This window comes from Marmota flaviventris, chromosome 6 (assembly GCF_047511675.1).
Source record: "Marmota flaviventris isolate mMarFla1 chromosome 6, mMarFla1.hap1, whole genome shotgun sequence".
In the NCBI taxonomy this organism is placed as follows: Eukaryota; Metazoa; Chordata; class Mammalia; order Rodentia; family Sciuridae; genus Marmota; species Marmota flaviventris.
This window is the reverse complement of record NC_092503.1, coordinates 55,958,227-55,973,552: the sequence shown is the minus strand read 5'-3', so window position 1 is coordinate 55,973,552 and position 15,326 is coordinate 55,958,227. Positions and strand designations below refer to the sequence as shown.

The 15,326-nt window shown below is 39.1% G+C and overlaps 1 protein-coding gene across 4 annotated transcripts in view; it reads right to left on the bottom strand.

Annotated features, from left to right (window-relative positions):
• The window catches only part of Pdss2 (decaprenyl diphosphate synthase subunit 2), a 280,419-nt gene that overhangs the window by 30,740 nt on the left and 234,353 nt on the right, over positions 1–15,326 (bottom strand). For 3 of the 4 annotated variants that reach the window (XM_071613167.1, XM_071613165.1, XM_027928359.2), the window contains one exon: positions 4,953–4,985. The exons of the other annotated variant lie outside the window; for it this stretch is intronic. In XM_071613167.1, coding sequence (XP_071469268.1) covers positions 4,953–4,985 — 33 coding nt within the window. The remainder of the gene's footprint in view (positions 1–4,952; positions 4,986–15,326) is intronic. 4 annotated transcript variants of the gene reach the window in all.

The window sequence follows — 15,326 nt, the reverse complement described above, 5'->3', positions numbered from 1 at the left end:
CCCAACTTATAAGTAAGACAACTCCCTGTTCACCAAAAATTGTGCTTCCCGGGTTCCACTTTGAATTCCTTGCCTAAATCTCCAAACTGTCAATAACTCTGAACTATGTAACCTACTGTTTTGATGGAGTAAAGGGAAAAGAACACCTGGACTTATTAAAAGGCCAGGCCCCACTGATTTATCAACATAGACTGGCTTCCCCCATTTTAGTTCCCCTCCTAACTGGTTTGGGAATAGCTGGATCTACTGCTTTAGGAACTACAGGTCTTATCACAAGCTCTAAAAATTTTAAGTCCCTCAGCCATCAAATAAATATAGATTTAGGAAAACTAGAAAGGTCAATCTCCAAACTAGAGGTTTCACTAGACTCTCTGACAGAAATAGTCTTACAAAACAGATGAGGTCTAGATGGTCTCTTTCTGAAACAAGGAGGACTTTGTATGGCTCCAGGAGAAACTTGTTTCTATGCAAACCATTCTGGGATAATAAAGGACAGTTTGGCGCTTGTGAGAAACAGGTTAAAGGAAAAAGATGAAGCACTAGAAACTTCAGGCAATTGGTTCCAAAACCTATTCTCATGGTCCCCTTGGTTAACTACCATCATTTCAGCCATAGTTAGGCCCCTAGTCCTTCTCCTGATTGGTATTACTGTAGGACCCTGCCTCTTACAAAAGAATGTAGATGAGGTCAGACTTATGGTCTTGCAAGCCCAGTATAGTCCTTTAGACACAGAAGGATGGAAAAAAATCTGAGGCCTAATGATGTGCAAGATTGACATCAAACCTACTAAAACCAGTGGGGAATGTGATAGTAGGAGCAAATGTGACTCCATTTTGTTTTATGACTTCATCCTGTAAAACAACCATGCCAAGTAGAAGAGTCATGACTGGAGCAAGATGTTCTTTTCCTTTTGCTATAGAAACCTTTAAGAACACGGAGCTACCTAATGGGGTATTGTTTCTGTAACTAGGGTAATGGGGCTCTGTTTCTGTAACTGGGGTGACTGGGCTAACTGTGATTGGTTAGGCTTCCCTCCACTTGACTGCATTGTCCCGCTTCTGTAACCTGGCTTGCTTGCATTGGCTAGACCCCCTGAACATCCCTTTTGCGGTTTTCAGGCTTATAAGGAGTGCCCATGCAATTTTTCGGGGCTGATCAGGGGAACAGCTTTATGTTCTGGTCAGCCACCACTGGTGTGCTTCAATAAAGGCTTGATTCGATTATACGTGAGTGGTCTGGAAGTCAGTTCATGAAACCCTGGGACCAAGCTTTAACTATAACAACCCTTTTATTCGCATATTCATTTCCTTTCACTACCACAGTAAAATCCTAGGGTTTATCTGCAAACTAGTTTATTACAACCTTCCTAAGTAATCTTCTTAACCTTGCTGATACCTGCAATGTGTGTCAAAAGCTTTCCTTTCCTCTCTGCATTGAGCTATAAAGCCCTACGCCAGATTTTCTCCTGCAGTTTACTTCTTCCCAACTTTCTTCATTTTTTAATTTTCTGATTCAAGCCCTCTCCTCAGTCACTTATTCACCACTTACTAAATGCTAAGTACTGTATACCAGGTTTACATAGGCCAGAAGAACATTGTCCCTATCCTTGAAGAGCTCACAGTCCATGGTCTGCTTCATAAATGGATCATTATAGTAATACAGAGAAAGTGTAATGTCAGAGACGCACAGTGTATTAATGAAGTCAGGAAACACCTAATGTAGCCTGGGAAATAGAGAGACCTCCTTAGAGAAGATGACTCTAAATTAACCATTATAGGTGAGCAGAGGGGACCAGATAAAAAGGGAAGAGCCTTCCAAGCATAGTGGACAACATGAGTAAAGGCACAGAGAACAGAAATAGTCTGTATTATGTAATTTGGTCTTGCTGGAGCAGAATGGGAGATAAAGCTGGAAAGTCCCTGTAGGGTTAGGCTACCACAGCCCTGTCTATGTAAATCTAGCAAGCTGAATGCCATATAGGCAACATGGAGCCAGTGCAGAGGTATTTAAGCTGGAGAACAAAACTGTTAGACTTGTAGTTTAGATAAATATTCTGTCTGATAATAAATCTGTAGGGACAAAAGAAAGGCACTGAGATCAGGCAGTAGGTTTTTCAGTGATTCAGATGCAAAGACTAGACATGAGCAATGAAGGAGAGATCAAAAAGAAAGACTGGGCTGGCCATGATGGGGCATGCCTATAATCTCCGCAATCTGGGATACTGAGGTGGGAGGATTACAAGTTTGAGACCAGACTCAACAAAACTTACTCAGATATTAACAAACAAACAAACAAACAAACAATAACAACAACAACAATATAAACCCTCAAACAAAAACAAAACAAAAAACAACCACAACTGGGGATGTAGCTCAGTAGTAAAGTGCCCCTGGGTCTAAATCCCATTTCCCTACCCCACCCCACCCTAAAAGAAGAAAGATCAGATTCAAGAAAATAAAGAACATACATGGTCATGGAATTCAGGAATGAGGAGGTAGGAGCAATTTCTCACATGGTTGACTGGTGGGATGACAGTCAACAACAGGAGACAGAATAAATAAAAAGGACCAGAGGTACAACACCAAGGATAGAGCAGGTATAAACTATAGACTGTGGGTGAGAATGATGTGTTGGTGTAGGCCAATGGATAGAAACAGTGTATTATTCCAGTGTGGGGTATTACTAGTGGGAGAGAATGTTGGTGTGGAGTTTGTGTTTGTTCTCTCTCTCTTTTTGGTACTAGGAATTGAACCCAGGCAGGGTCCTGCATATGTTAGGTAAGCAATCTACCACTGAGTTACATCCTCAATCCCTCTAGTTTTTCTTAAAGGAGGCAAAAGTTTATGAGGCAGCTGGGCACAGTGGCTCATGCCTGTAATCCCAGTGGCTCGGGAGGCTGAGGCAGGAGGATTGCAAATTCAAAGTCAGCCTCAACAATGTAGGGAGGCCCTAAGCAATTTAGTGAGACCTTATCTCAAAATAAAAAACAAAAAGGGTTGGGGATGTGGCTCAGTGGTTAAGTTCCCCTGAATTAAAAAAAAAAAAAAAGTTTATGAGGCCGATAAAAGATGCCTTTGCAGTGAGGAAAGGAGAGTAAAAGGCACAGAACCATGGATATGCACCTCTGGAATTATCAGTGGAAGGTTCCAGGTCAACCCTGGATAGGTTTATGTGGATTCTGGTGGTTCCATGGCAAGCAAAGCTTTTCTGGGTCATATTTCTTTGTTCCTGTCTTTGGAGTGCAGGTGTGCTCACCTTCTGGATATTCCTGATTGTTGTATAAATCAGATAGCTAGAATGTTCCTTTCGCCATGCAGACAAATGTATGCCTAACATTGACTAAATGTTCTATTTGTGACCCAAGTGTGTTCATGGGCCTGCACTGGCACACTGACATCTGAACCCCTACAGCAGCTTTTGGCTAGGGTTCTGGGTCAGAATATTCTGGGGAGAAATCACTCCAGCTTGCTCTGTCCCACTCTGTTCTCACCAGGACCTTTTCTTTTTATTGGGGGGGGGGGGAGAGGGGTTATCAGAGATTGAACCTAGTGATTTGTACACACTAGGCGCTCTACCACTGAGGTACATCCTCTTTTTATTTTGAGACAGGGTCTTGCTAAATTGCCCCATGTTGGCCTCAAAATTATGATCCTCCTGCCTCTGCCTCCTGAGTAGCTGGGATAACTAACTTGTATCACTATGCCTGGCCTACAGCCCTTTCTAAAATTTTATTTTAAGACAGAGTCCAAACTGCCCAGGCTAGCCTAGAACTTGCTATCCTCCTGCCTCAGCCTCCTGGGAAGATGGGATAACAGGAGTGGGCCACTGCACCTGACCCCATCAGGGATTTTATTCTTGGTAAAAGTATGATTCAGTGGTACCTAGGTGTGTGTCTTCACAAGCTCTACAGGTGATGGGAGAACTTGTGCCTGTTAGGGTTTGAGTCTGTCTTGTATAGCACTTCCCAAATGCTGTGGTTTGAATGTGTTCCCCAAAAGTCCCTGTGTTAGAAACTTAATTCTCCAGTTCATATGTTAATGATATTTGGAAGTAGAATCTTTAGGAGGTAATTAGAATTAGATGAGGTCATGAGGATGGGACCCCCATGATGGCATTAGAAGAGAGACCTGAGAGCATACTCGCTCTATCTTAACCTGTGATGACCTCTACCATGTTATGATGGGGCAAAAAGTCCTCACCAGATGCCAACACCATGCTCTCGGAATTCCCAGCCTCCAGAATTATATGCAAATAAACTTTTATCACCTATAATCTACCCACTGTAGGCATTTTGTTTATAGCAACAAAATGGATACTGGGGATTCTTTTTTTTTTTTTTTTTTTTTTAAGAGAGAGTGAGAGAGGGAGAGAGAGAGAGAGAATTTTTTTAATATTTATTTTTTAGTTATCGGCGGACACAACATCTTTGTTTGTATGTGGTGCTGAGGATCGAACCTGGGCCACACGCATGCCAGGCGAGCACGCTACCGCTTGAGCCACATCCCCAGGCCTATTGGGGATTCTTGATGGCACCAAAAGTTGTCTTTCATCATAGGCCATGGTTTTCTTCCTAACAATAATTAGTGATCTTACTGTTTATTTTTCTGTATAGAAATTACTACTACCTGACATCATGATCATCTATTTAGTTGTTTATTTAGTTATCCATTTCCCCCCTCTAGATTGTAAATGTCCTGAAGGGGAAGATTTTATTTGGTTCACTGTTGAATTCTCAATACCTAATACAGTGCCTGGAATATAACAGGCACTCACTCAGAGATACAATTATTGTTAAGTAAATCTAATTCTACTTACTAATGACTATTACTTAATAGGAAATGTTCCTCAGCTTGAAATGTAATGAGCCTCTTTTTATCTTTCAAATGTAAACAAACACCAAACACCAAATAGAAATGTATAAAACTATATAGCATGTATAAAAATCTACCTACCTTAGCATAGTTTAATCTTCCTTTTTCTTGAGCCTAAAATAGAAAATTAATTTGTTAGTTCTTTAAAAATTATTTAGTGTTTTATAACTTTTGTTTATCAAAGAATAAAAGTCAACTCTTTCTCCTTTCTCCACCTCCTCAATTCAGTGTATACATACGTTGATCATATACACACACATATTGAGTGATCTCTCCCTAATATGTGTATATCATATTATGTTCTAAATATATATGATATATATTATACATATATACATACACACATACATTTCAAACATAAAGCAAAGTTGCAAGAACAGTTCAAGGAGCACATAAGGACTCCATTAGGATTTGACAGGTGCAGACACCATAACTCTTTACCCCTACACGCTACAGCACATATCTTGTATGCACAGGACAGCTCATACATAATCACATGACCACTATCTGACTCAAAAACTAAAAAATGGTCATATCATCTAACATGTAATCCATATTCAAATTCCCTAATGGTTCCAGGAATATCTTTCGTATCTTTTCTCCCCACAAAACAGAATAAATCAAGATTGACCCATTAGATCTGTTTTATATGTCTCCTTTGGCCTTTTAAATTGGACTAGTGCCCCCCACCCCTTTTCATGAAATGAAAATAAAAGCCATTAACTTCTTTTCATGATTTTTTGAGGATACCAGGATAACTGTATTTAAAATTTCTCTTATTTTATCTTTGTTGTGTTATTCAACTTCCCTGTTTTGCTTGTAAACTGAATAGTTGGTTCTGGGGAAGCTTGCTCAGATCTAGGTTAAACATTTGTGGCAAGAACACTTTGTGGAATATTACAGACTTCATCAGTTCAGATGGCAGAAAATGTCAGGTGGACCCACTCTTGGTACTGCTATTAATTTGACCATTTGGTTAACACAACTATCAGATCACTCCGTAGACAGATGTCCGAGTCGTATTCAATTTGTAAGTAATCTGTGGGGTCAATTGTTTCTCACATGTCTTGGTGTAATTTTTCTTACATTGCTGTGGGTTGAAAGATCCCCACCAATCCACCCACTCATACTAGGGATGAGGATAGGAAAGAAAAGAGGAGGTATTGGCTGGGGGTGTAGTTTAGTGCTTAGCATTTAGTTTTAGTGCATGAAGGCTTGGGTCTGACTGCCAGCCCCAGAGGCAAGGGGGTAGGGTGAGGAAGGAGGTGAAAGAGATATTCTGTGGGAGGTCAAATTTGACTTAAGAATATTTCTAGTTGTTATTGAACAATACATACAAATGTGTAATATTTCAAATCTTAATAGAGATAACAATGTATTAACCTTTGCTGGCAGGTCAAATTGTGTTTTGCAGACTTCAGAATAAAACTTCTGTCACCTCTACACAGAACAAGAGCACTTCACCTTTATAAACAGGTTAGATATTAGAACCACTTTGTTCCTGAGTCCAAAATTACATTATCCCAGTAATTAAACTAGGCAGAATATCCCTTGACAGAAAAGGAAATGTTTATTACATTGTCTGATATTTCTTGCTTCTTTATAACCTTTTGAAAATTTATCCACAGATGCCTACATTGTTTTTCTTCTTTCAGAATAAGAAATTGCAGTTAGCCACTGCTCACCCACAGCTATTGACACCATCACCAAACTCTCTGAAATTTTGATTTGAACATTTCAATGAGACAGAAAGTCTCAAAATCAATATATTATTTACAAAAGGGTTCAGAGTCATCAGTCTGCTCTTTAAAGATTTTTAGGGATATAGGGTTTCTAGTGGACTGAAAAGAGTCTGAACTTAGTACTGAGATGCATTACAACATAGGAAGGAATCCATTCTTACCAAAAATTTAAAACCAGGTTATTCTTTTCTGCTCAGATAGTTTCTATTTGTCTATTTGTATATGGGCATCGTTTCCCAGAATGAAGTTATTTTGCCTATACCGAAAATCTCCTCCCTCACCATGGTAACTTCTGAAGCCAGGAGTAGCCCAGAACATATCTGTAGGCCCTGCTTAGGACCTAGTCACTCACTTTGATATTGTGCAAACATGTACTAGCCTTGATCCTATGAATAATCCATGGATGGCTTGTGACCAAAATTCAGCAACAGCACTTCTGCAACATGCTTGGTCTTTAAGTCAGGCACTACTGAGGCTCTAGAGATATAGTCAAAAACAGAAGAGAAGAAATCCCTGTTCTCATGGAGCTTATATTCTAGAGTGTTGCATAATATTATTTTAATTATTTGCATTATTTTATATTTTAGATAGGCTTCAAAGAAATCTTTCTCTAGAACTTAAGCTTCATGAAAGCAGGAAAATTTTTTGTCTTATTCACACTATCTCATGTTGAGATCAGTATCTGAATGACTGAATGCCTAGATGAATGTCTTTTCTTCATATGTTTCACTTATGTAACTGTCTATTCAAGAAACTTATGAAGCAAAATTCATTTCACTCACACTACTCATAGGAAAACTAGACATTATGGTTTAAAGGGATGATACAGCTAATGTGGAGCCGTTAGCCAATACCTTACAAATAACTTTGCCCATATTGAATAAAGAATATTTTCTAAGCTTCCAACTATAGAAAACCACTTTGAATATTCTATGAAAAGTGAACAATGAAAGGACAAGACAGAGAAGAACAATTTAGCAACTTTAGCATAATTCAGTGCTTGCTCTGGGACAGCCTCGAGATGCAATAAGAAGGGCCTAGAATGGAAGTCAGGAAACCTCCAGGAGGACTTCAGGATGTACCCCTCCAAGCCTCAGGCAGTAAGGCCTTGTCTTCTGAGAAAAGTAAGTGCCTAAGATCTTAATTGTGACCACTCCAAGAGGCACTGTGACCTCCATGGAAGAGGAACATGGTAGGGGCCAGAAGATACATTTTCTAGGCCTTAATTGGATTAATTTTTTTTGGTGTGTGTGTGGTGCTGGGAATTGAACCCAGGGCCTTGTGCACATGAGGCAAGCACTCTACCAACAGAGCTATATCCCCAGCCCTTTAAATTTTTTTTTTTTTTTTAAACGGGTCTGCATTTCTTTGTTTATAAAGTAAGAGTTCCAGATCAGACCAGAAGTTCCCAAGTGCTGGGCTCTCTCCACACTGGACTAGCTGTCTTGGAATCACCTGGGCAGTTTGTGAAAAATGCAGATTCCCAAACTCCTATCCATGGGATTCTGACTTGTTTGAGGATCATTGGTCTGGTCACTATCTAATGTCCTTTCCAACTTACATTTCTATATGCATCAGTGTTGACTTCAAAGGCTAAAAGAGAACAACTATATAAACTCCTTAAGTGTCAAGGAGAATGCAGTACTGTAACTCCCCCACCCCCTTTCTGACATCTGCCACTTATCATGTATATTTCTAGCAGAGCAAGATAGTATTAAAATAACTTTCTTACTGGGACCCAAAATAGGCTGATATAAAATAAATGCAGACTGTATTCCAACAGCAGCAGCCCTGTACCTCTTCCTGCTACACAGTTCGTCTCCAGAAACCACTGTAAATTCTACCGTACACGGTAATTCCCCGAGGGCTTCATTACGAAGGTCTTTAAAAGGGATTCACTCGTCTCTTTGCCTCCTGTAGGTGTGCTTCTCGTCAATCCAGGTCATGAGAAAAGAAAGTAAATTTTCCCAGTCTTTAGCAGTTCACAGAGAATGTGTGGTTTGAACCTTGTTTTATCTTTAAAAAAATGTGCGAAGAGACAAGGGAGCATGCCAGTGCTATGACACTGGAGGCCTCTTCAGACAGCCATGGCGAGCGCTGTAAAACAATGTTCCCTACAAAAGCAAAAAAGGGCCAGCACTCTGATTGAGAGGATACACAAAGGGATTAATTCCAAAGGTTTATATGCCGGGCTCTGCAGACCAAAAGCAGACAGATTCCCTGTTGGTAAGTAATGGATGTACAATGTGGTCTTTTACTTTAAGAAACAAATGCTTTTTTATAAGTCAGGTAACAAAGAAGGATTGGATGACATAAATGAACTGTTTCCAATTTCCAACTACTATTATCTGGACTTGAAAGTTGGATATGGGGACACCTTTTTCTAAATGCAGAAAACTAATATTCGAACAGCCGGGAGTCCGGAAATTGCTAGAGGCTGATCATTTCCACTTATTAGGTTATTCTTCCCAAATGTTACCAGCTAAATTTTGGATTAAGTCACTTTTAAGGATTTTCTTTTTAAACCTCCAAGGCAAACTACTTCCCTTCCCCCAACTTTTTAGTTAAAAGAATAAAATGAACACCCATTTGCCCTCCACCTAGGTTTACTGGTTGCTAACATTTTATCATCCATCTCTCTTTAGATAGGACAATTTGTTATTTAAGAGTAAATTGAAGGGCTGGGGATGTGGCTCAAGCGGTAGCGTGCTCGCCTGGCATGCGTGCAGCCCGGGTTCGATCCTCGGCACCACATACAAATAAAGATGTTGTGTCCGCCGAAAACTAAAAAGTTATTAAAAAAAAAAAAATAAGAGTAAATTGAAGACATCATCATGATCATCCCTAAATACTCTATGAGAACAAGATATGCTCCTACATAATGATGTCAACAAGCCCATTCTCACATCTGACAAGTTTGCCCTTTATCATAATATTATTTGAAATGCAATTCATATTCACATTTCTAAATTGAACCAATAGGGGTTAGGGTTGTGGCTCAGTGGTAGAGTACTTGCCTAGCATGAGGCACTGTGTTCCATCTCCGGCACCACATAAAAATAAACAAATAAAATAAAGGTATTGTGTCCATCTACAACAACAACAACAACAAAAATATTAAAAAAATAAATAAATTGAACCAATAGTGTCCTGTGGAACTGTTCTGATCCCAAATGAAGACTGAATTAAAAATCATACATTGCCTCTGGATATCATCTTTTTAACCCTTTCTATTCTAGAATAGCCCTCATACCATTACCTTTTTGTCTTTCATAATGCTGACATTTTTAGAAGGAGTCCAGGTCAGTTGTCTTTTTTTTTCCTGATGAGATTCAGGTTAAATATTTTTGGCAAGACAACTACACAGGTGATACTGTATACTTCTCTTTTGATTACAGCAGGAATCACTAAGTATCAGCCTGTCCCATTACTACTGAAACTAAGTTCATTTGTTGCTTCCCTATATATTTACTAAGTAATCTGTTGGGTGCTTTGAGTCTATGTGAGTGTCCAGTTCCCTACTAAGCATTCATCCAATTATTTTAACTGATTATTTTATGTGAAAAGAAAAAAAAAAAAAAGATTACATTGATGGCTGCAAAACAATCATGTTTTAAAGGTCTTTTGCTTTGACACTGGCAGAAATGTTGACTCCTTTAAAAGAAAACAGGTCTTCCTAAAAATACATCTCTGGTTATTTCCACTGGTATTTAGAGGGAGAGTTGAGTTTATATGTAAAAAAGGAGGTGTTGGGGGGACACAGAATGGGAGGAAGGATACCTTTACCCTCTTTGCAGAATAATTTGGGTATAGTGTATGCAGATCAAAAAATGGTAACCAATCAGCAGTCTACTAACTTTGAAGTTAGAGCAAAAACCACTGAGTTTTGGATTGGTAGGAGCAAGCCTTCTGTTGTTAGGCTCCCAGAGACAAAAACTGGAAAGGTACCAGAACATAAAGGTACAAGCCAGGGCTTCTCTTTGCTATCTTAATCATTTTTGTCTACTAAGAATAGAACACAGAGCATCTGCAAGGACGTTAACACCATTCAGAACTATGGCCTTCCCACTCTACATGCTCACCATTGTGAGCTCAGAGGTTTTCTTAGCAACCTGTTTTTTTTTTTTTTTTTTTTTTTTGTGGTGCTGGGGACTGAACCACCCAGGGTCTTGTGCAAGCGAGGCAAGCACTCTACCAACTGAGCTATATCCCCAGCCCCTGCAACCTGTTTTTCTTGCTATACCTTCTTGGAATCTGGAAGAAACATGAAATTTAAGATTGCAAAGCTTGAGTAAGAAAAAAGAAAAAAAATCTACCCAGATCTCAGAAAGGCCATAAGCAAGGAAATCAGTTTGGTAGCAGAACAGAGTAGTTTCTTCCAGTAGTAAGGTCCCAAGGCAATGGCTGTCAACAGATGGTACACTTACACCATGTTGAAAACCTAACTTAAACCAGTTTTGGCATTTTATTTTTCTTTTCTTATTAATGGCATTTTTCTTCTTTTATTCAACTTCAAAGTTTTGGTTTTGGTCTCTGACTATCCCATTCCCAGTTCATACCTTCCATCTTGTATATCAGTTTTTCCTGTCCTATATATTTTCTCTCTGAAAAGAATTTTATACTGAACTTCCATACCTTCCAACTCTTAGGAGCAACCCTTTGGGACATTTCCTCCTGTTTTTAACAGGTTTCCCAAAGCATCTTAACTGATCTTCTTGTCTCTAGTGAATCTCCCTGTTCCTTTTCTCCCATAAGGTAGCCAAATTGAGCTCCCTCAAACACAGTTTAGACATAAACACTTTCAACATCTGCTTCATGACTTTTTTTTTTCCTTGGCCAAACCACTTTCATTTATAACTTTAATGTACAATATTGAGTCTATAATTCTTGAAATTCTCACTTGGTTCCTACTTGTAAAGAGTTGAGTCTACACTTTCAGTCTTCATCATCAGGATGGATAACTAATCTGTCCACTGAGAGATATCTGAATATGTAAAGTGACCCAGCATAGCATGTGAGTCAAGGTAAAAGTACCAGAAAAATCTAGAACCACAAGGTTGGATCTGGATCTCCAGGGATCTGGTCAGCTGGGAAAATTGCCTATCCCAGGGCCGAATGTGCACACCCTCGCCAGCATGACCAACTCTACCATTTCTGGCCACCTGAGTGCCACAGCCTCTGAAGAGGTGGCCTCTGATGCCAGCAAAAATTGTCATCTCTGGGTCAGGGTTGACATGTTACCTGTACCCAGACAGTCATTCCCAGTTGCCCCACCTTGCTTGATTCATGATTTTGGAATCAAGTTCATTTTCCATAGGCAAACATCCCAGAATCTTTTTTCTTTTATAATTCAGGTAAAATTCACATAACATTAAAAGTTATCATTTTAGCTCCCCCCCTCCCCCAGCAGTGGTACTAGGGATTGAACCCAATGTCTCTGAGTTAAATCCCTTCCCCTTTAAAAATTTTTCTTTGAGGGCTGGGATTGTGGCTCAGTGGCAGAGCCCATGCCTCTCACAACTATGAGGCACTGGGTTTGATCCTTAGCGCCACATCAAAATAAAGAAATAAGTTAAATAAAGGTATTCTGTTTATCCACAACATATATATATATATAAATTTTCTTTGAGACATAATCTTGCTAAGTTGCTGAGCCTGTCCTCAAATTTGTGATCCTTCTCAGTCTTCTGATCTGCTGGGACTATAGGCATGTACCACCGTGCCAAGATCATTTTAACTAGTTTAAAGGCAACATTCAGTGACATTTAATACATTCCCAATACTGTACAGACTTCCCCATTATCAAGTTCTGAACATTTTTTTTATCACCTCAAAAGGCTATCTATACCCATTAAATGTTCACTCCCCATTTCCCCCATCCCTCAGCCCCTGGCAGCCACTAATATAATTTTTGTCTTTATGGATTTACCTATTCTGGACATTTAACATACATTCAGTCATATAAAATGTAACACTTTGTGTCTGATTTTTTGTTTAGCATAATGTTTTCAAGGTTTACCCAGGCTGAAGCAGGCACTGATATCGCACTATTCCACTATATACATACACCACATTTGTTTATCCACGCATCAGTTGATGAACAATTAGGCTGTTTCTGCCTTTTGGCTATTGTGAATACCTGTTATTTCTGAGTAATTCTTCATCTGTCCCTTGCACTGCTCCCACTCAAATCATAAAACTTGCTTTTCTTTGAAAATACTAAATGCCTGTCCAGCAAATTACCTTTTCATGTCTTCCTTTGCCTAAGCTTTCAGTTTCCTCCTACATGACCTTCATATGTTGTCTACTTCACAAACCCTTTCCTGATTTTCCCCACTGTTTGCAAATTTGTCATCTTCTGAGCTCCCCAAATGGCATAACTTCTAGTATTCATGTATTATTCTTATCCCTAACCCACAGATTACACCATGGATGAACTTCAGGCAGTTTACTGCTGCTTTCTTCTTTTTGTTTTGGCAGTACTGGGGATTAGATCCAGGGGTGCTCTACCACCAAGCTACATCCTTGGCTCCTTTTATTTTTTGAGAAGGTTCTCACTGAATTGCTAAGGCTGGCCATGACTTGTGATCCTCTTGCCTCAGCCTCCCGAGATGCTCAAATTACAGGTGTGTGCCACTATGCCATGCTTCTTCTTTTTCTTTCTTTTTTTCTTTGGAGATTAAACCCAGCACTATGCACATGCTAGGCAAACACTCGACTCATGGACTGCATCCCAGCTCCAATTTATTGCTGTATCTTCTGTAGTCAAGCACTTTATTTATCAAAAAACCTTAAGAAATATTTTTAATTTAGGACATACCTAGAGTTATTTCATAGTCTGTGATTAGACATATGGTTCTTTTTTTTTTTGGTACTGGGGATTGAACTCAGGGGCACTTTGACCTATTTTGTATTTTATTTAGAGACAGAGTCTCACTGAGTTTCTTAGTACCTCGCCATTGCTGAGGTTGGCTTTGAACTCGTGATCCTCCTGTCTCAGCCTCTCGAGCTACTGGGATTACAGGTATGCACCACCATACCCAGTATACATATGGTTCTTTTAAGTGCCTGAGATGTACACCTTCTATCGTAGAGGAGAATGAAATATTTATTCCTTTTGAAATGAATCAAAATGCCTTAGGTAACTAGAAGAACACCACTTGTGGTATTAATGTGGACTTTCTGAATGTGTATGTTCTTTTTTGTTTAAGAATCTCCATGTGTTATTGTTGTGCACACGAGCTTTGTCTTTGTTTTACGTTTTGAATAAGGAGCAATAGCAGGATATATAGGGACAAGTGAGAAATAGCATAGCAATGGTAATATGTAATATACTTAAGGTGTTTTATAGCTGGTTATGACAGTGTCAGAATGTCACAAGCCTAAGTGACATTTCAGTACTTTCAAGAATAGCCAAGAAAATATAATAGTAATTCTTATTTCTTCAGGTGACTTATAATGGCAGCAGAAAACCAGAAGGATCATTAAAAATAAAGCTTGCTGACCTACAATAGCCCCTGGACTCCCTGTGAGAGACAGAGCTTGGTGGTTCTCTGAAGGATTCTACTTTCTTTTATTAGGAATCAAAATGAAAACGGAGTAATGACTTTACCTCCCCAGGGTGAATCACCCATTCACTAACAGTATTTTTACCTGATCATTATTTTTCAGCAACTACAAATTTAAATTTAAAATTAAGATAAGGAGGGATTTGTTGAATTTAGTATAGAGACAATGCTCAACAAATATTTTTCAGCTGTTTGGGGGTCCAGCCTTGTGTTCTTAACTGCCTCTTGTGAAGGGTACATGTGTGTGCATGTGCCCATGGCCTAAGATTGTGATAAAAGGGTGATCTAATCTTAAAATGTTTGTGGGGAGGTGTTTTGAGAGATGGAGAAGAGGTGGCTGGGCCTGAAAGGAAAAATCCCAGAGGTGTTCTTCCTCCTAGCTTCACAATGATGTTGAACGGGTACTAAGAGAATGTGATCTCCTTGCTTCCTTGTCTAATCAATAATTCTCACTGTCTCCAAGCAGGAAATCAAAAGAGTAGACAGGACACACAGAAACCTGTCTGGGCAGAGCAGGAAGTAATTTTACATTCTGATAGTAAGAAATCATAAGTGATTTCTATCAAGGTTTTCCTATTTCTCAGTGTCAAAACTTGTATCAGTTTCTAATAGAGATGAATAATTTTCTAATTATTCTAATTACTCCTGTCTAAAAGATCAATTTCTTAAGTTTATCTTAGAGCTGAAAGGGACTTTAGAAATGACCTAGTTTAATGCCATCATTTTACAGAAAATAATAAAAAGTATATGAGAAAATGTGATTAGGGTTACACATAAGTTGGCAGAGCCCAAACTAGAATCCAAGTCTTCCAAATCCTTGTTCTCTATGAGCCACTTCTACTATAATTAACTTGAGTTTTTTAATTTGACAAAACAGATCTGCTACCAAATAGCTTCACCCAGTGAAGGTCAGTAATACACACTTTCTTTTGGTACTGAGGATTTAATCCTGGGGTGCTTTACCACTCAGCTACTTTCTTGGCCTTTTTAATTTTTTAAATTTTAAAACAGGGTCTTACTGTGTTGCTGGGGCTAACTTTGAACTTGAGGTCCTGCCTCAGCCTCCCAAATCACTGGAACGAAAGTCATAGGCCACCATGCCTGGTCCATGCACACTCTTCTGGATAAATATTAATTGGGTTATT